Source organism: Abramis brama (assembly GCF_963993115.1).
Source record: "Abramis brama genome assembly, chromosome: 24".
Classification (NCBI taxonomy): Eukaryota; Metazoa; Chordata; class Actinopteri; order Cypriniformes; family Leuciscidae; genus Abramis; species Abramis brama.
Window position 1 is genome coordinate 4,218,263 of NC_139986.1, and position 21,308 is coordinate 4,239,570.

Genomic DNA, 21,308 nt, shown 5'->3' on the forward strand with positions numbered 1-21,308 from the left:
ATAGATGAACATCAGAAGGTATGTTGAAAACAACAGTACAACTCACTGAAATGATTCATGCCTCATGTAGGCCTAATCGTTCAATCAGTGTTTTAACTAGTGGTCGACCGATATATCGCCAAGGCCGATATATCGGCCGATATTTGGCATTTTTGAAGTATCGGCATCGGCCGATAAGTTTTTCTGATTGGCCGATGTGTTGAAAGCGGGACTTTTATTTTGACGGCGCTCCGGACTTTTATTTTGACGGGCGGCGCCGAGAACACCAGCGCCAGAAGAGAACGGCAACGGCAGCTCCTCAGATGATGTCAGATCAAACAGCGCTCACTCACATTCTCCGTCTTCATTAATTTACGATCTCTGTCAGTCATATCTAATACTTTGTTAGACAGAACTGGTAAACAAAGTAAGTAAATGGTAACTTATGCCAAGTAAGTAAAGTAAAGCGTTTGCTTTTATATTATTTGTAACAGAAAAGGCAAACAATCAGGCTAAAATACTTTCTCATTTGCCGTCAACATTAAGCAAATGCGCATCTACGTCATTTAAACAAATCTCTGAATATCTAATAAACATTTAATTTAACAAACCTTGCAGATTTAATTGAATCCAACTGTGATATCTTGTGAAGTGTGCATTACTGTCTGCGAGTGACGGTCGGTCCGTGCGAAGTGAGTGAATGCCAACAGAAGATCAGCTTCACAGGATCAAAAAACTTTAAATCCTTCATTTTAAAATATGCTGATATATAACCAGTTGCCAACTGTGTCATATTCATATCATTTTCACTGTGCTGTATGTAAAATTAGCGTTACCTTGTCTTTATTTGAAAAAAATATGATTACCAGCACGAAATTACCAGATTACTGAGTGCCGTTATTGTTTACTTTCTTTTTATCCACATATTCATATATTTCTAAACAATTACTTTGTGAAAAATACTGTAATAGGATTGCAAATTTAAGAAGTTGCCATCTAAAGTATAAAAGCATGTTTATTTTAAAATTTTGTTTTATAATTTTTTAAATATTGATTAAAATAAATATATATAAAAAATATCGGCTTTATATCGGCCATCGGCCACCCTGCTCTCCAAGATATCGGCATCGGCATCGGCAATCAAAAAACCAATATCGGTCGACCACTAGTTTTAACCACAGAAAGACGTCAATAAAAGATGTCATGTATTAAATATATAAGATGTCATGTAACATTTACCACAGGAAACCCATTCAATGACCATAAACTTGATGCTAGCTAGAAAAATAAACCCCAGAGAGGAACATTTACCAAAGCTGAATAATCCAAAGCCTGTTGCACCCCATCTGACAAGAGTCTGTGAGTGTTTACAGGCTCAAATAGGCCATGAAACAACACTGAAATATAAAGAGGAAACAACACAATGTGACTCCTCCATCATGGTTTTAATCAAACCACAATAAACTATGAGACGCTTACCAATCGAATCTCTGAATACAGAACCGAAAATCGCATGATAACTATAAACACATTTTCTATTACCACTTTGTTCTCCATTAATCCTTCTTTAAAACAAGACGATGAATAAAAATAACTTCCAATAAACTGTCTGTTAAAACAGTGTTTGTGAAACAGCTTCACAGTCTTTTCAACCACACAGTATCATTGTTTCTGTGTTGCAGATAATAAATGATCACAGAAGTACTGGGATAAAAGTTTACAGCTTGGATATATAAACTGATGAGGTCTGCAGAAGCCTTTTGAAAATGACTGGTCGCTCCAAATAATGATTGTATCGATTACATTGTTGCGCCACCAGGGGGCGACAAAAGACTTAAAAAAATAGATGTCACTGAATCATTCATTCAAGAGATTCGTTCAAAAACACTGATTCATCCAGTAATGAAACAAGTTACGTCTTTATGAGCGAGTCATTGATTCATTCATTCAAACCATTTTTTTTAAATAATTAATTCAAATTGATTAAACATTATAGATAGACTGCAGCACTGATTCTCTGATTTATTCAGAATCGTGCAGCTCTACTAAATATAGACATAAACAATATTTCCAATATTTACTTGCATAATTTGACAACACTACAGGTTGATTGGAAAATGACGCACAATAAAATATTCTGTTCACAAGTTATATTTACTTTGTTTTTTCTTTATTTTCTTCAAACATCACATCTCACATCTCAAGCTCTTCTGACATTTATCTTCTTGGTAAAGAAGTACACAAAGATTTGGTCAAATATTAGAGGTAGAAATGTCTGTGATTGGCTACAATGATCAACGCTTCAAAAACATGTAAATAGACGTCTTTGACGCTCTTCACAGAGCGCTTACACAGGTCCACACTAGTGGTCGACCGATATATCGCCCGATATTTGGCATTTTTGAAAAATCGGCATCGGCCGATAAGTTTTTCTGATTGGCCGATGTGTTGAAAGCGGGACTTTTATTTTGACGGCGCTCGGGACTTTTATTTTGACGGGCGGCGCTGAGAACACCAGCGCCAGAAGAGAACGGCAACGGCAGCTCCTCAGATGATGTCAGATCAAACAGCGCTCACTCACATTCTCCGTCTTCATTAATTTACGATCTCTGTCAGTCATATCTAATACTTTGTTAGACAGAACTGGTAAACAAAGTAAGTAAATGGTAACTTATGCCAAGTAAGTAAAGTAAAGCGTTTGCTTTTATATTATTTGTAACAGAAAAGGCAAACAATCAGGCTAAAATACTTTCTCATTTGCCCTCAACATTCAGCAAATGCGCATCTACGTCATTTAAACAAATCTCCGAATATCTAATAAACATTTAATTTCACAAACCTTGCAGATTTAATTGAATCCAACTGTGATATCTTGTGAAGTGTGCATTACTGTCTGCGAGTGACGGTCGGTCTGTGCGAAGTGAGTGAATGCAAACAGAAGATCAGCTTCAGGAGACGCGATCGAAAAACTTTAAATCCTTCATTTTAAAATATGCTGATATATAACCAGTTGCCAACTGTGTCATATTCATATCGTTTTCACTGTGCTGTATGTAAAATTACCGTTACCTTGTCTTTATTTGAAAAAATATGATTACCAGCACGAAATTACCAGATTACTGAGTGCCCCGTTTACATACTTTTTATTCACATATTCATATATTTCTAAACAATTACTTTGTGAAAAATACTGTAATAGGATTGCAAATTTAAGAAGTTGCCATCTAAAGTATAAAAGCATGTTTATTTTAAAAATTTGTTTTATAATTTATTTATAATTCATTAAATATTGATTAAAATAAATATATATAAAAATATCGGCTTTATATCGGCCATCGGCCACCCTGCTCTCTAAGATATCGGCATCGGCAATCAAAAAACCAATATCGGTCGACCACTAGTCCACACGGCAGAGGGCGTCTATCAGCGGATAGTTTAGGCCCAGGACACACCAAACCAACGCCAAAGAACTAGCGCTGATGAAAGCCGCCTGTGTTGTCGCCTGTGTCGGGGTAAAAAGCTGCACTTGAACACACCGAGAGAACTACAGCCGACTGTCAGCTAATGCGTGTTCTGCGCCTGCGTGTAAATGAGACAACTGACCATTTCAAAGCAGTCTTTATGGTTATCGTTCTTGGTATGAACGGGCCTTTATGGACACCACCATGTCGTTATGGTTAGTTAGTTAGCTAGAATGCAGTTGTGACTTCAGCTATTTGGGTTAGGGAAATAATCATTAGATTATTCAAATAAACGGAAAAATAATCAATAGATTAATCGGTTGAAAAAAATCTTTAGTTCCAGCCATAAATGTGACCTTCATATAACACACACACACAATTATTTTTAATAAAACAAATAATCTCTGTGATATAAAAGTGGTCACGCATTAGAGTTTCTCCCCTGTGACCTCATTGTGTTTGCTTGAGCAGCTTTAACTATGTGGGCTTACTCAAGCAAACAGCATTACTGTGAAACAGAGAACAGAAACACGTGTTGAGTAAATGAGGGCAGATTTAGGTATTGCAGCAGTTTCCTGAGACATAATACTTCCACCTTTCTGTGTCTGACACTTGGTTTTGTTTGCCAGAAATACAAGTAAATATACATAAAGGCCAGTGCACGCCTGCAGAGTCATTGTACACCATTAACACACACTCTGGTGTTACTGCGATCGTAATAACCCTCAGTCCTCAAGGGGGCGATAGAGTTGCCTTCAAATGTCTGTCCCATTAAACCAACGTGTTATTTAGCCAGTTAATTATATAAACATGTCAAGCAAGATTCTCTTTAAAATGCTGCTCAGCCATAACAGTAGTTACTGTACAACAGACCGCAGAGGGCGGTGAAACTTTGTTTTTTTTAAAACAATTTACAGAAAAAAAAGAAAAAAAAAAGTTATGGCATTCTTTTTTTTAATTAAAAAGAAAACTATATCCGACATTCGACACAATGCAACAACCAATAATAATTGTTTTGCATATATAAAGTCACAGTGAAACGGAAGTAGCGACAGATCTCTTCAGATTTTTATCATTTTCCATAAAATAAAAATTTACTTTTTTCTTAACATGTGTTATATATCTTATTGTGAACTATGCATCCAAGCAGATGTTTCATTTAAAAACAAACATAAATATACATATACATACATATATATATATACATATATATATATATATATATATATATATATATATATATATATATATATATATATATATATATATATATGTAGAGAGAGAGAGAGAGAGAAAGAGAAAGGAAGGAAGAAAGAAAGAAAGAAAGAAAGAGAGAGAGAGAGAGAGAGAGAGAGAGAGAGAGAGAGAGAGAGAGAGAAAGAGAGAGAGAAAGAGAGAGAGAGAGAGAGAGAGAGAGAGAGTTCATAATCTTTAATTAAAATATAATTTCATCCACTTAAACCTAGCCACTTTTTCAGAAAAACAAAAGTAGGGAAAGACTTGGTTCTACCAATCGGTCGATTTAAAAAAAAAAAGTGACTGTTTAAGTGGATGAAATTATATTTTAATTGACGTTTTTTAGGTATATATATATATATATATATATATATATATATATATATAAATATATATATAAATAAATATATATATATAAATAAATATATATATAAATAAATATATATATATATATATATGTGTGTGTGTGTATATATCTAAATGAAACATCTGCATGGATGCATCGTTCACAATAAGATCAATAACATTAAGAAAATAGTGCATTTTCATTTTATGCCAAATAATAAAAATAAAAGAGAAATATACATTTTAGATTAAAATATATTTTATTTTTATATTAAAATAAGCAATGTATTAAATCCACAAGAAATATTTATAACATATGCAGTTTTTATCATCCAAAAAGCAAATATTCAGTACAGACAAAAAAACAAACGCAGTAAACCCGTATTTCAGCCCAAGCACAGGCTCAGGCCCAGAAATGTAATTCTGCAGCAGCGTTTGGCTGAGTGACAGCACTGACAAAAGCAGAGAGACGGACACGTGTGTCAAATCAATGCCACGTCACTGAGCGCCTGAACAGCAGGTGTTGATCCGAGAGCCGGGGGTCGCAGGCTCTGAATGAGGCGCTGTGTTTCAGGAGCACGTTCGAGGAGAGGAGACGAGTCCCCGCAGACCACAGACACATCGTCCAACTTCTGTGAATGCAGCTCATGGGGTGACTCTCCGCTCATGGAGGAAATGGCTAAATATAAATAGCTGCTTTCACCATTTTCCCAACCCTTTCTCCTTGATCCCGGGCCCCTCAGCTCAGCGGGATCTGGGGCCCCAGACAAAATGTCTCTCACTCATTCATCTGAGTTTGCTCTCTAGCTCTCTCTTTTTTTTTACTTAATGAGAGGCTGTGGAGAGACCTGTCAGTGTGACAATAATTACAGAAACTCACCAGCTGCAACTGGCCCCGGGGCCCAAAACATTCATACACACAACTGTGAGGTCATGGAAAAATCAGGAAAAAAAAAAAAATCCTGCTACTGTATCTCGGCCGTCTCACAGACAGTGAATGCTGGGTTACTTTAATAAGACTACAGAATCAGATAACAGTAGTTATGACTGTTCATCCCTATAATTCAGATAATGTCATGCTCAGTCATACTGGCCACCAGATAAACACCAAACACGCCGGCTGACAGCACAGAGAGGGTATATTAGCAGCTGAGTCACTGGCTGGATCAGGAGTGTGTGTGTGTGTGTGTGTGTGTGTGTGTGTGTGTGTGTGTGTGTGTGTGTGTGTGTGTGTGTGTGTGTGTGTGTGTGTGTGTGTGTGTGTGTGTGTGTGTGTGTGAGAATGTGTGTGTGTGAAGAATTAAAGAAAGAAGGTGCGTCACAATTCGCATATATAATATATAACATAGTGAAGTCGGTCCACCGATGCCAGTGAAACACCAGCTCTCTGCACCAGAGCAAAACCTGCTGAATCAAGTACTTTATAATGTCCCGCTTTGTCTCGTCCATTGGCTATCACTGTCAATCATCGCAGTTTCTGATTCAATCTTGCATTTAAACACAATTGTCAACCCAGTAACATCTTTGCTGAAGTTGAAGTTGTTTTGTTTGCACCAGTAGGTTTGACAACCCTGCTACTGTTCAAATGTTTTTCATTGTGAACAGCCGCTAGACGGACGCATTTAACCGTCGCGCTCGTCCTCAATGTCACGGTTATTATATTGTCTCCTATATTTGCTTTTTATTTATTAAATACATGCAATTGGTTGATGAAACATTTATTACAATTAATATACAATTTGTACAAAACGAAATTCGCTTTAAAGAAAGGCTTTCTACAAAGCAAAACTTAATGAAGTGGTAAAAATCATGTCTGACGATTTACAAAACAAAACTTCATTAAGTGGTAAAAACCATGTCTCCCCATTGCAAATGTTCATTGCTAATGTTTATTATTGCAAATGTTTTTCATTTGTTTAATAAATCTCATAATGATGGCACATCACTATATCATAGCTTTTATTTCTATCTCAAATGATTGGCGGTCGGTCAGGGGGTACTTGGCAAAGAATCAAATACAGTTGGAAACGACGTAGACCATTAATAACACAGACTGTTAACAATTGTTTTTAATTAGTATTTAAACATTCTCTATGATAAAAAATGTTTGTAAAAAATATTTTAATAACACGGTTTTGGCGGTTATAGAGTTCTAATGACGGTGTTCAACTATAACCGTCGGTCTCACGGTTATATACTAACCGTCACACACCCCTACTTAAAACGTCTTAAAAACGGCCAGATTTTCATCCACGCTCTTAAATTTCATTTAGTCAGGCCTTAAAAAGGTTTTACCCTCGTTCACTTTTTCCATTTCAGTTTTCTATAAAAAACATTATATCTGATTCTGTTCTTTTCTCTGACACGCGTTGTTGGGTGTGGTTACTAATGTGATTGCTTTATCTGTAAATTAAATTAATGCTTTTCCGATTACTGAATTCATTGAAATAAAATTCTTTGATTTGAACTTTTTTTTGCCAAGGCGTCGTGTAGGTCTTAAATTTCAATGTTTATGGTCTTTAAATGTCTTAAATTTGACTTACTGAAACCTGCAAGAACCCTGTATGCAGCATCTCATGCATGACAGCATTCGAAAAACACACCTATCAGGATAAAAGTTCAACTTTCAATCTCTAGTCTAGACCTTGCACTTTAATCATCGCACTGACTGACCTGCGTCTGGTGTATTAACAGCATAAATGCATCCTGTGTGAAGCAGGCCAAAGTCCTATTGTAGTATAAATAGTTTGTTCACACCAAAATTCAAACAAGACAAAGTGCACTTCAAACGATGCACTTATCCACGATTATTATCGTTAACTAAAACTATAATGATTAAAAAATAAAGTTGAAAAAAAATAAGATATGAATATTAGTTGAAAAACTTGAAAAACTAGAATTGTTGCCTTAGCAATAAACTGAAATAAGTTTAAGCACTAAAATTATTGCCTGGAAATAAATAAATACCTATAAATAAAACTGAAATAAAAACAAATTAAATGTAAATAATAATAAGTTATATATATATACATACATACATACAACCGTTCAAAAGTTTGGGGTCAGTAAGATATTTTTTATGTTTTTAAAAGAAGTCTCTTCTGCTCACCAAGGCTGCATTTATTTGATTAAAAATACAAACAAAAACAGTCATATTGTGAAATATTATTACAATTTAAAACAGCTGTTTTCTATGTGAATATATAGTTAAGTGCAATTTATTCCTGTGATCAAAGCTGGATTTTCAGCATCATTACTCCAGTCTTCAGTGTCACATGATCCTTCAGAAATCACTCTAATATGAGGATTTGATGCTCAAGAAACATTTATGATTATTATCAATGTTGAAAACAGTTATTTACATTTTATTTCACGATGCTATGATGAATAGAAAGTTCAAAAGAACAGCATTTATCTGAAATGGAAAGCTTTTGTAACATTAAACACTACCCTTCAAAAGTTGGGTCAGTAAGAATTATTTATTTTATTTATTAATTATTTTATTTTTTGGGGGAAATAAATAAAATAAATCAATACTTTTATTCATCAAGGATGAGTTAAACTGATCAAAAGTTACAGTAAAGACATTTATAATGTTAGAAAATATTATATTTGAAATAAATGCTGTTCTTTTGAACTTTCTATTCATCAAAGAATTTTGAAAATAAATTGTACACAACTGTTTTCAACATTGAAAATTATAATGAATGTGTCTTGAGCATCAAATCATCATATTAGAATGATTTCTGAAAGATCATGTGACACTGAAGACTGGAGTAATGATGCTTTGATCACAGGAATAAATTACAGTTTAAAATATATTAAAATAGAAAATAGTCATTTTAAATTGTCATAATATTTCACAATATTACTGTTTTTTTATTGTTTTTTTTATCAAATAAATGCAGCCTTGGTGAGCAGAGGAGACATTAAAAAATCTTACTGACCCCAAACTTTTGAACGGTAGTGTGTGTGTGTGTGTATATATATGTATGTATGTATGTATACATGTATATATTTTCTTAAATAAAAATTTGACTACTAAAATTACAAAGTAAATAACGAAATTACAAAAAAAATTAACTATAACTAACATGAAAACTAAAAACTAAAAGCCAATTCAAAACATTAATAAAACTATATTAAAATTTAAATAAAAACTAAAATAACTTTTAAAAAAAGCCTGAAGTGTGGAATGTTGGACACTTCTTACAGCTTTCCTTCCAGAAGTATATCAGACTCCAATGTTGGATGACAAAATATTAACCTTATGAGCCTCAAACACTAGATGGTTGAGTACACAGTGCTTAGTACAGTACGTCATTTGGGACACAACTAGAGAGATAAAGTATACAAGAAAAACAGGACAGGAGGTGACACTGTGAAGTGTGCAGATTTCTGCAGGGCAATGCGCCGCACCCCACACAAACAACACATGATCAACCGAGTAAACATATCCTGTCACAAATATTGCCAAATAACTCTATTTATACACTTCATGAGGAAAGTTTGGCAATGCGAAGGAGCTCTGGGTGTGTGTCAGGGCATTGCTATGCGGTTGCTAAGGTGTTCTGGTTTTTAGCATGTTGCAATGCGGTTGCTAGGGTGTCAGAATGGTTAGTAAAAAACAAAGAAACGCCCACACTCTCTATGATATTCAGATCTGTGCAGTATATGACTAACTTGCTCATTTTATCATCATGATCAAGCAAAACTCATCGCTTAAAAGAGTAACAGCACATCCCTCCTTAACATTCTGCATGATTTAGGAATATAATTCATGATTATACCACAGGGTATACAAAGCAAAGTTAATACTTGGCCTAATAAGTGTTGCAAACACAGCAGAAATATAGCCTAACTAGTTGGGATAGTTTGTAATTATTAATAAACTTATATTTCCCATAATTTAAAGAAAGATGTGCTATCATTATTTCTTACAATAACTTAAAGGGGTCATATGATGGTTCTAAAAGGAAAATGATTTTGTGTATTTGGTTTAATGCAATAAGTTTACGCGGTTTTAGGCTAAAAAAAAGTAATTATTTTACACATACTGTACATTATTGACGCTCTTCTATGTCCCGCCTTTCTGAAAAAGCGTGTAATGTGACTTTGAATATCATTTAGTGCTCCAGATTTGTAGCTGTAAAAGCAACAATGGATAATTCACCTCAGATCTTGAAATTAAACAAACGTTCAAACTGTGAACAAACAAATGTATTATTTGACAAAGATTGTTTTATTAACTCAGCCTATGTATGTGAATAATGTTTAAAAAGTGTAATATGTGAATTTGATTATGTAGCGACTTATCCAGCAAGATATGGTTCTTCAGCAAGAACCAATGAGGTTCATTCTCGTGTTACGCATCACGTTTGAGCTTCAGCAAGAACCAATGAGGTTCATTCTCGTGTTACGCATCACGTTTGAGCTTCAGCAAGAACCAATGAGGTTCATTCTCGTGTTACGCATCACGTTTGAGCTTCAGCAAGAACCAATGAGGTTCATTCTCGTGTTACGCATCACGTTTGAGCTTCAGCAAGAACCAATGAGGTTCATTCTCGTGTTACGCATCACGTTTGAGCTTCAGCAAGAACCAATGAGGTTCATTCTCGTGTTACGCATCACGTTTGAGCTTCAGAAAGAACCAATGAGGTTTGTTCTCTCCCGTCAATCAGGTTCGGTTGAGCTTCTGTTTATGTTCGCTGATCAATGTTTATATGTGAATAAAAGCCTAAATTCAATCTGTTCATAAAGCTATCGAGTCTCTTGAGAAAAGTTTGACTAAACTGCTCATTCATATGGATTACTTTTACGATCTCTTTATGAACTTTTTGAAGTGTCAAAGTGGTAGTTGCGTATCTGGAGGGACGGAAAGCTCTCAGATTTCATCAAAAAGATCTTCATTTGTATTCTGAAGATGAACGAAAGTCTTACGGGTTTGGAACATTAAGAGTATAATTAATGACAGATTTTTAATTTTTGGGTGAACTATTCTTTTAAGAATCTTTAGATATGTGTACTGGAACCAGACAAAATAAAATAAAACAGAATTTATTTTTTGCAATGTGGGGTTTGTCTGTCCCACCTCACATTTCATAAAACTATGAATGTTAAGAAATAACATTGTTACTTTTCTATACAGAATAACAGGTAGATGAGTAAATAATCTCATTCCAATGTGTTAATTACAACTTTTCATTATTAAATTGTATGTTAGATCTAAAATGTACTTTATTCATGGAAAGTTTCATTCAGTCTTTCGTCATCTTGATCTGCCGGGAACTTCTGCGTTTGCTGAGAAATCTCACACAAATTTGATCGTAACTCACAGGTCAATGTGAAAGTAATGAAAGAAAAACATCAGGTACTGTAACATTACATTCGATAGAAACAACATCTGATTAATAAAGACCGATTCCACACTGAAATGACAATGATCACAAACCAACTTTTCACACAGTCGACAACAGCGTACAGCAAATAAAATCTAGTGGTTTTCTTTGTCTGTTTGGTGTTTTCTTGATAACAGTTGCATAATATATCAGCATGCAGAAAGAAATGATCTTAAATCAGATAACAATAAAGAGACCCCATCTAAACAGATGTCAGAGTCAAAAATCAAAATCACATGCAATGGACAATGATCTTGGTAATGGACAATGAGAAGCAAAAATACAGCCTTTTACCTTAACAAAGACCCCTATAATGCATTGTGGTTTCAATGTATTTCAGAGTAAATGCCAAAAAGGCCTGTTGAATCTAGACACTATAGCAGTTTGTGCATGATTCATGCTTTTAATATGAATCAATATCAGGCCACTTTCCAACATTTTCTATATCAATCTATGGAGGTAAAGCAGTTAAATCACAGTGTGAGGCCTGAACACAGCCTTTACACAATCCCCTTACAATTACACTGATTTATCCATGACAAATTTCTAGGATTGTTTCTTTCTTCTTATATTTCTATCGTTATGATGATAATTATTTATAGCTAGTAGACCCGCCGGATTTACTGCTTTAGCTCTAACGTTAAACGCTACAATCAAACCATAAACTCTCATAAATATCTGTCATCTTACCATTAAATGATCCGATGTGCAGCCCTGCCTCCCGTGTATCCAGCACACACTCGATGATCAGCACTATTTAGATGTTTTTCAGCTACATATTCGCTGATGTGTTCCTGGGAAGGGTTTTCTCAGTGTATCCAGCGTGAGAACTGCGGCTCTACTCACCGCACTGCTGCGCTATCTAACCTGATGAAGAAGGCGGGGCTGACTAGAACCTACTCGCTTACTCATTGGTTAACCAAAAGCGATCTCTTTGCTCATTGGTCAGTGCACACGTCCATCAATTGAATGTACTGGGCTAGTCCCGAGAGTCGCTACATATAGAAAACGGGGCAATGTAGAGTTTCGGTAGTAAATCAGTTTCGCAATTCCCAATTTATTATATTATATTATATTATATTATATTATATTATATTATATTATATTATATTAAGTTTGACACAAACTTTTGGAGTTCATGTCAGCTTGAATGCTGCTGCTGTCAGTTAAACAAAAAAAAAGACAATCTGTCATTTTTTTAAATCTGATTTATCACAATTTTGTTTTTAATGTTGACAATTTAATTTGTAATGAAAAACTCTGTATTAAAAGTAAGGTAGGTAATTTTCGGAGCGGCTAGCACTAGCGAGTTAGCTTTGAAAGCATAAGATCCCACCCTTCCTACACCTCCTTCAAAACACATGAATGCGCACAGCAGGGAGCAAACAACAGCGCCACAAGAGATGCCGCCGTTAAACCTACCTAATGTCTCAAAGCAAATAACATTACCACAATAATGAACATAAACAACTAAAAGAGCACTGACCTGTACCACCTGACTGCTGCAGATTAATTTCGACATCAAGAGTGTTGCCATTGAAACATATAAATTCGAGTCACGGGTTTCCATCTCTTTCAAATTACAGTAGTTATGACATGAACACAGCATAAGCTCGTTGTTTTGGTTCAGGAGGGACTGTAAGAGGTGGCTGCTGTTTCGGTTGTGGTGCTCGGCGACTGACGTCTGTCTAACTCTGCATAGCATGAAACACATTGATGACGTGTGATTGTTTCGCGAGCAGGTGCGCGGAGTTATGGACACACATAGCCTACGGTATGCTGACTGGCAGGTATGACAAGACCTTCGGTCTGAATGCAATGATTGGACGAACATTGTACGGTCCTATGCGCCTTCCACAGATGATATATATAAATACATTTAGACCACTTAACTTAGTGATTGCCATCATGATGGGAAGAGACTTTCAACCAGCATAACAAAAAATGTTTCTGGAACAAAAAATAAAAAAAATGAAAGCAGTCGTTTAAAATTTTGGACCAAACTGTACCCTACACCATATGATCACACAGACTGTATTATATGTATAATGACCAACCTTCTGAATTTGCAATAACCTTATCTCAAAACGAACCTGAATGAGTTACACTGATATGACCATATTCAAAGTCCCTCACGCATGGCCGATAGAGCCATTAGATGAGATGTGTGCGCAACACTGCAGGATGCAATCTGTTTCCTGTCCTAACAGATGGACTTTACTGTACGTGTCCTGAACCACCCCTGCTTTCTCCTGTCCATATGAAAACTGTCGACAGAATCCAGCACTTTTCAATATCCCTCTCTGCAGTGAGAGGGAATCAGTGGTCTGAGCTCTCTTCAGACATGCATTATATATGCTACTTCAATCAATGGACTCAGATGACTTCATAGAAATGTAAAATTACTAATATTAACTGTTGTATTTTGAACGTTTTCTTTTCCCTCAAAACACTCAAATGAACCAAAAACACACCCTAAGTCATATAAAGCCATGCAATAGATTTAAATAAAGTGCACATGTTGCAGTGGAATATTTTATGGTGCTTTTTGGTCCTTTTTAGAGCTTGAGAAACAGTATTGAAAAGAGCTGCGTAAATTCTCCAGATTCCCGCTTTTGTATTCCTAAACCCCCCATTATACATTTTGGGTGAACTATTCATTTAAGAGAAAAATGTCTCCGAAGTGCCACCTTGTGGAACACTAAAGAAATTGCATGCTCTGCCATTTAAAAGATTTATTACAAAAATATCTCTAGGCCCTGCACACAAACCAAGCAGCGATTCATCATGACCACAGCTTTCATATGTCTGAGGGAAACAATGATTACTTTGCTCTAAAATTTAACCTTTGTGGTAAGGTATAGACAAAAATGAATACAATTAAATGCCACTGAAAATGAGGCTGTAAACAGTAGCTAGGGTTATTTAACAGTAGTCTATATAACAGTAGAGTGGGAGATTCGACCACAGACCATCAACCTGATGACAGCTATAGCCTATATATATATTTTATTTACAGGCGTTTTAGTGCCTTCATATAGGAAGCTGTCGGGGAGAGATGGAGAATCAGATTCAAAACACTGTCTCTGTAAACGTGTGCACAGCAGCTACAAAAATCATGATGAAATAATATCAGATCAGATGGGGAGTTGAATAAGTTCACAGAAGATGTAGTTTTGTTTCTGTAGTGTTGCATGGGTCACAAAAACTTCCTCTGCACCAATAATACATCATTTGTGGTTGCGTAATCTTATCAAAAGAGGTTTTCTTTCAAGTCTGATGAGATTAAAAGAAGAAAAAAAAATACCATGATGCCTAATTCAAAAATTACAAATTCCTCCATCACTGAGGCAGGGACTGAATCGATCGCCTTGGCATACCGAGACAGAATTGAAGAAAATCAATACAATTTATAACATTTTACCATGGTTTCTGTTTACTTTAGATAAATAAATATGGATGAGTTTATTCTAACCAAAAGGTCAGATTAGAGATTTCGATCTTGACTGGTGGGTCGTGACCTGAAAAATGGGTGGGAAACTATGTTAAAATAAAATCCAACAAACCATATATTCATGCAGGATAGCACAACAAGAGACTGTTAAAAGACAGTGAACAGAAAAATCTTTCTCATATTTTTAAAGCAAATCAAACACAATATTTTGGTACAAATTCAACTCTCATTTGGTTGAAGCTTTGCTGTGCTGTGAGATATTGGATTAAACATGCAGAACTGTTTGGGGTCAGTGGGATTAAAAAAAAAATAAAAAAATAAAGAAATTAATACTTTTGCATTGATTGATCAAATATATGCTGTTCTTTTGAACTGTTTTTTCATTGTTCTTTTATTGTTCTCCTTAAACTATCAAAGAATCCTGAAAAAAAAAAAAACACAGTTGTTATAAACTGTAATAATATTTCACAATATTACTGTTTTAATTGTATTTTGACCAAATAAATGCTGCCTTGGTGAACAGTAGAGACTAATATATATATATATATATAAACTACTATTCACCAAGGCAGCATTTATTTGGTCAAAATACAATTAAAACAGTAATATTGTGAAATATTATTACAATTTATAATAACTGTATATATGTATGTATATATATATATATATATATATATATATATATATATTATAACATGTTATATTATAATATATTATATTAAGTTATAATATTATATTATATTAAGTTATAATATAATATTATATTAAGTTATAATATAATATAATATAATATAATATAATATAATATAATATAATATAATATAATATAATATAATATAATATAATATAAATGTAGGTTGGATCAGTAAAGTCTGTGTAAACAAGATAGTATCACTTCAATAAAAACAAAAAGTGAAACATCCAAAGTTTATTGTGTCGCAGAAATGGCAATGCTGCAGTCTGATTTATTGGTCAGAGTATCCAATCCCGCCGTTTATAGATCTAGACCACTGCATCTTACTTTTGTTTCAGTGACACACAGAAAAAAAAAAATCAATGCTATCCGGGGAGCACTATGGATCACTGTTTATTTTCACACATCAACAGTTAGCAAAGACATTACACCAATGGCACTCCTCCAACGACACGATTCGAAATAAATGCCGAAGATCCAGACATTCAGTGATTGCACTATTGTAAGAGAAGGGAGCAGGGAGACACTGCACACACACACACACACACACACACGCACATATACATGCCCCCTCATGCGCTCAAGTACACACGCATCGGCGCTCTCATTTGATCGGTGAGTCCAGGATCTCCTGGTAATCTTGTCGGATGGCGCGGCCCACCCTGTAAAGCTTGAGCCCCGTCAGGACGAACACGCTGACCATGATAACCAGCGCTCCGAAGACGTCGTACACGGACGGGATCATTCTCAACACGATAAGCTGAAGAAACATGGCTACCACGATCTCCAGATGCTGCACGGTGCTGACCAACGCGGGGTGGAACTTGTTGAGGGCGTAGTAGACGCCCAGAAACGCCACGGTGGAGCAAATGCAGATTCCCGTGAGGTAGCCCCACGTCTCGGCGTCCAAGGGAATGATGGGTTCTTGCATGATGAACATAGTGGACGCCCCCCACACGGTCCCCGTCCAACCGAACGTGAAGAGCGCGGCCCACATGCTGACGCGCTCTTTAATGGCCCGGTACACGATCATAGACAGGGCGGCGGTCAAACCCGCCATTACAGTCATGGTGTACCCAAACGCTTCTTTCCAGAATCCCAACGGGGACTTTTCCTCGTCTGCGATGTTGGGGATCATCACGAGGCACAGTCCGAAGAGACTCCCTACGACCGCCACTACGTCCGTGTAACCCAGGCGTTCATCTAAGAGCAAGAAGGCTAAGATGGCGCTGAAGACTGTAGTGGTCGCCCGCCACATGATGGTGCCGTTGCTCGGTGGAACGATGGCGAAGGACGTGTACGCGCACGTGATTGAGATGACGTTGCAAATCCCGTAGAAGAACAAACGCAGCCGGTAGCCCTTCGGTCCAAAGGGAGCTTCTTTATAGTAGAGGACCACCAGGACGGACAACACCTGGATCACCGAGCGGATGAAGATGAGCTCTAACGAGGGCACTTTGGAGCGGTCGGCCGCCAGGCGTGTGATGAGAGCCACGCATCCGTGAGCAAGAGCCGCCCCGAAAAGAGCACCCCAGGTGACCCGCGACGCCAGGACCGAGGCCTCGCCGAAGCTCGCGAGCTGCCCGCCGACTCCTTTCTCTCTCTGATCGACCTTGGGACGGGAATCCATAGTGCCGAATAAAGTCCTGCCTTGCCCGCTTTCTGACACCAGTCTCTTGTTCGGGTTGTTGTCCATGAACGAGCCGAAGTCCTCAAAGGACGGAGCGTCATCGTATCCCTCGTCGCCCGGCTGGGGGAAGTGCGTGGCGTATTTCACCGTGACGGTGTTGGGATGAATTTTAACCCTTTTTTTGGAGCCGTACTGCTGTGTTGTGGGGGACGGATCCATTTTCCTCAGCTTACAGAAGAGCTGCGAAACACACAAACATCACAGGATTAAAGGTGCTGTATGTAACTTTTTCACTCTACTAAAGCATAAAAATACCATAATATGTTTGCATATATTGAGAAAACTAAGTTCACATACTCGCTTCTCTGAAAAACACTTCTATAGCCAGTTATTTTACTTTGAAATGTGAGTTTCCAGGCTGGAATCTTTGTTTTGGTCTGTGATACTACACGTTGCCAATTTGCCAATTTTCATTGTCCATTGCGCTCGTTGCTGTTGCGTGAGCTCAAACTGGCAACCCGTGTGAGCACCGTCCAGTCTGAGGAGCAGGGGGCGGGAGAAACGACGATCTCCGATATTCTGCAGTACCTATTTTGACCACTAGTTGTCATTCTTACAGACTGCACCTTTAACTGACGGTGTAGACCAGGGGTTCTCAACCCTGGTCTTCGAGGGTCACTGTCCTGCAGAGTTTAGCTCCAACCTTGATCAAACTCACTGGCCTGTCATCCTGAAGCGCTTAATAAGCTGGTTCAGATGTGTTTGATTAGGATTGGAGCTAAACTCTGTAGGACCGTGGCCCTTGAGGACCAGGGTTGAGAACGCATGGTGTAGACACATGCAAATATGTGAAAAAGAAGATATTGAAAACGTACTTGGTTGTCAGATCTAGTTTCTTTTACCTTTGTCTCTTAGCCAAAACTAAACCTTTTTTATCGACTGTTGACTTTGAGAAAGCAATCTCTGCGGTTGTTTTCTTACAAATGGACTACTACAACTCTCTTTACTTTGGAATTGACAACAAAGCATTGTTATTGTCTCTATGTAAAAAAATAAAATAAAAAAAAACGTCATGCGCATGCGTATTATGTTTTCAGTCTATAGGCATGATGTGTTTCTTTACAAAGTGAGATCGCCAACTACTGGCCTGACAGCAGAATACAACGTTCTGTACGCAAAACAATGCAAAGAATAAACATTTCTGTTTCAGTATATCATTGTCATGTAAATGTACCCTTAATTATTGGAGAAGTCTGGCAAACATCACCAGAGAGTCAAAACATCTTGTTTAAACATTACAAGGTCAATTTAAGGTCAAAAGTAAGCATAAAAGCACCTTAAAAGTAGTCCATGTTACTTTTGCACTGTATTCCAAGTTTTCCAAAGCCATTCAATAGTTTTGTGAGAAGAATTTTAAGTCATTATTTGCTTAAACTCTGCAGTTGCTTCCCCGCTAACAGGGAACATTTTCTGGACTTTGGCTAACGTTCTCGCAATGTTCTCTCAAAGTTATGAGCAAACATTCTTCCAGTAACATTAATATAATGTTTGTGGGGGAAAAAACACTAATTTATTCATAATTCAAAGAACTCTTTAAAAAAAAAATGTTACTACTTGTTCAGAACGTTTGGAGAACATTCAAAAGTAACATTCCAATAATGTTGGCAAAATGATTAAACTGAATGTTCCCTTAACATTTAAAAAAACTGGACATTTTGAATATTCATAGAACATTCAAGAAAAAAAAAAAAAAACAATTTCAAAACTTAATATGACCATTAGCAATAAGTTATTTGAACATATATTTTTTGTTAGCTGGGTATGAACCACTATGAATCACTGAATCAGTGAGTTGAATCTGAGAACCGGATCAGTCCATTTTGTTCAGTTGAATTTGTGTGCTCAGAATCTAGTGGTTCACTGAAAATAACTCGTTTGATTCTCATGATCTGTTCACACTGTCAATAAGATCTGAAATTTAAGTGACTCAATAATCCTGTTCCTCACAAGTGTATCATAAGATTTGGAATATAGCACACATATCTACTTTTATGGTGTTTTTGTCCTTTTTTGAAGCTTGACAAACATGGTCACAATGAACTGTTATTGTATGGGAAAAATCAGCATAACGATTATTTAAAATTCCTCCTTTTATTTGGAACAAACAACAGCATATGGGTTTGGAATGACATGAGGATGAGTAAATAATGATCGAATTATCATTTTTGTCTAAACTATAACATACTAAGATCAGCACATTGTAAATGGATGTTGGTCTATCTTTAACAGTGAACAATATAAGCATATTTTTTGCCAACTCAAGCTTGCATTGCACAGTGGATTTCACAGTTCAGAGGTTTCACAGAAATGCAGAAGAGAATTTTACATAATTCATAACTCGCTACTTCAATGGTCTCCTTTCTCTCTGCTTTTCTCTCTCTCTCTCTCTCTCTCTCTCTCTCTCTCTCTCTCTCTCTCTCTCTCTCTCTCTCTCTCTACTGCTGCCCCGTGTGTAAAGCCATTTCTATATTTAAGTGCAGTAGCGCTTGCTCAGATAAGCAGAATTTGATTCAATGTGACGGGACGAAATTATATAACGGGGATCAACCTCAAGTATAATTTTAGCATTAGGCTATTAAATAATGCTAAAATGTGCTTTTACATGTAAAATACAAAATACTATATATGATAATGGATTTTTTTCTGTGCATCACACCGATTTTTTCACCCGATTTAAAGCAAATAACATTGCCAACAAGCGAAAGCCCCACCAGGGGGCAACAATATCAACACTATCCTGCTGATGAGAGCCCACCTATTATGCTCTTACCTCATAACTCGTAAAAACGTCATATTATATGGTACAGCTATTCGAAATCATAATGCATATTGTCCCCGTGGCAGACCGTGAGACTGCAGACAGGAAAAATCATGTTGAGGAAAGAAAGGATGATTTATTGCTGGTCTGCAGGGAGCACAGCCTTTGAACCATTCTCCATGATATCTGTAATAAATCACCTGACTTATGATAGATCATATGCATTTATCATTGTTAAAATCAACAGTAAATAAAACAGAAAGAAAGAGAGAGAGGCGGGGGTGGGGGGGGGGTATAAAAATAGAAATATAGGAAATGAAAATAAAATGTTTTACTCTATTTATTTCCTCCGCAAACGATCTCTAATGCATGTTAGTATTATTATTTGATATTTATTTGCATGCAATTTCGTGCAAATCCACTAATTACAAATTTTACACGCAGCTGGAAATACTTTACTTGCAAAAAATTATTTCGGCATTTCACTACGCTTTTAAACACTGTTGCGCAAAAAACGCACATGCACCGTTTCAAAACGCGTCATATTTCCTTTTCTCCTGCAAATATCGCCAGCGCAAATGCGTCTCCACATTGCGCATCAAATGAATGAAATCAAGCGGTTTTTACTCACCACGCTTCTATTAAAGAAAGGATCCGGATGTCTTTAAAGCTCGTGGGAATTTAACACAAGCGTTTTAATTCACTGGCGTCAAGATATGGAGAATTGCGCTTGCCATGTCTCCATCCTTTCCTCATGGACGCGCTGGACGTCTCCAAGGTGCGCGCATCCTCCACGCGACGCTCCACACACACACGCACAGACACACACACGCCTCCTGATGCGCGTGTTTCGGCTGGGGTGTCAGAGAGAGGCGATGCCCCCTTGTCTTCTGTCGGATAGCAGAGTGAGGGTGGGGTACACCATGTGAACACTGCTTCAACATAACATCATCATCTTCATCATCTTCATCGTCATAAGAAACGCATGCATGCTGAGTTGATCTCATTTCTATCTCTCATCTCTTATCCAACGTCGATTAATTGAAATGAATTTAATAAGTCTTCTCAGTGTACCTCATTTTGCTAATCTACATTTGATTTAAATTTATTTGCCTACAAATGGAGCAAAAAAAGAGAAGCTTTTCACACTGATTTAACATCTTTTTAAATGTGGAGCTAAGCAACATTTCACACTTGTCATGTGGAATTAGGGTTACATCTTTTGAACCGAGTATGAAGCCCTGCTCCAGTCTGAGAAACGATGCGCCAGAAGAATATGAGCATGTTTCACAG

At 36.7% G+C, this 21,308-nt stretch overlaps 2 protein-coding genes across 2 annotated transcripts in view; both read right to left on the reverse strand.

The window, feature by feature from the left end:
* The window catches only part of nck1b (NCK adaptor protein 1b), a 57,319-nt gene extending 45,044 nt beyond the window's left edge, over positions 1-12,275 (reverse strand). Inside the window, exon 1 of the mRNA XM_084102328.1 lies at positions 12,110-12,275. The gene's annotated coding sequence lies outside the window, so the exon portion shown is untranslated. The remainder of the gene's footprint in view (positions 1-12,109) is intronic.
* Positions 12,276-15,786: 3,511 nt separating this feature from the next.
* On the reverse strand, positions 15,787-20,923 carry slc35g2b (solute carrier family 35 member G2b). The gene is made up of 2 exons (XM_084103442.1): positions 20,647-20,923; positions 15,787-17,437 (listed from the first exon to the last, which is right to left on the reverse strand). The coding sequence occupies exon 2, from the start codon at positions 17,414-17,416 to the stop codon at positions 16,172-16,174; it is 1,245 nt and encodes a 414-aa protein (XP_083959568.1). The 5' UTR covers positions 17,417-17,437; positions 20,647-20,923; the 3' UTR covers positions 15,787-16,171.
* Positions 20,924-21,308: the final 385 nt, after the last annotated feature.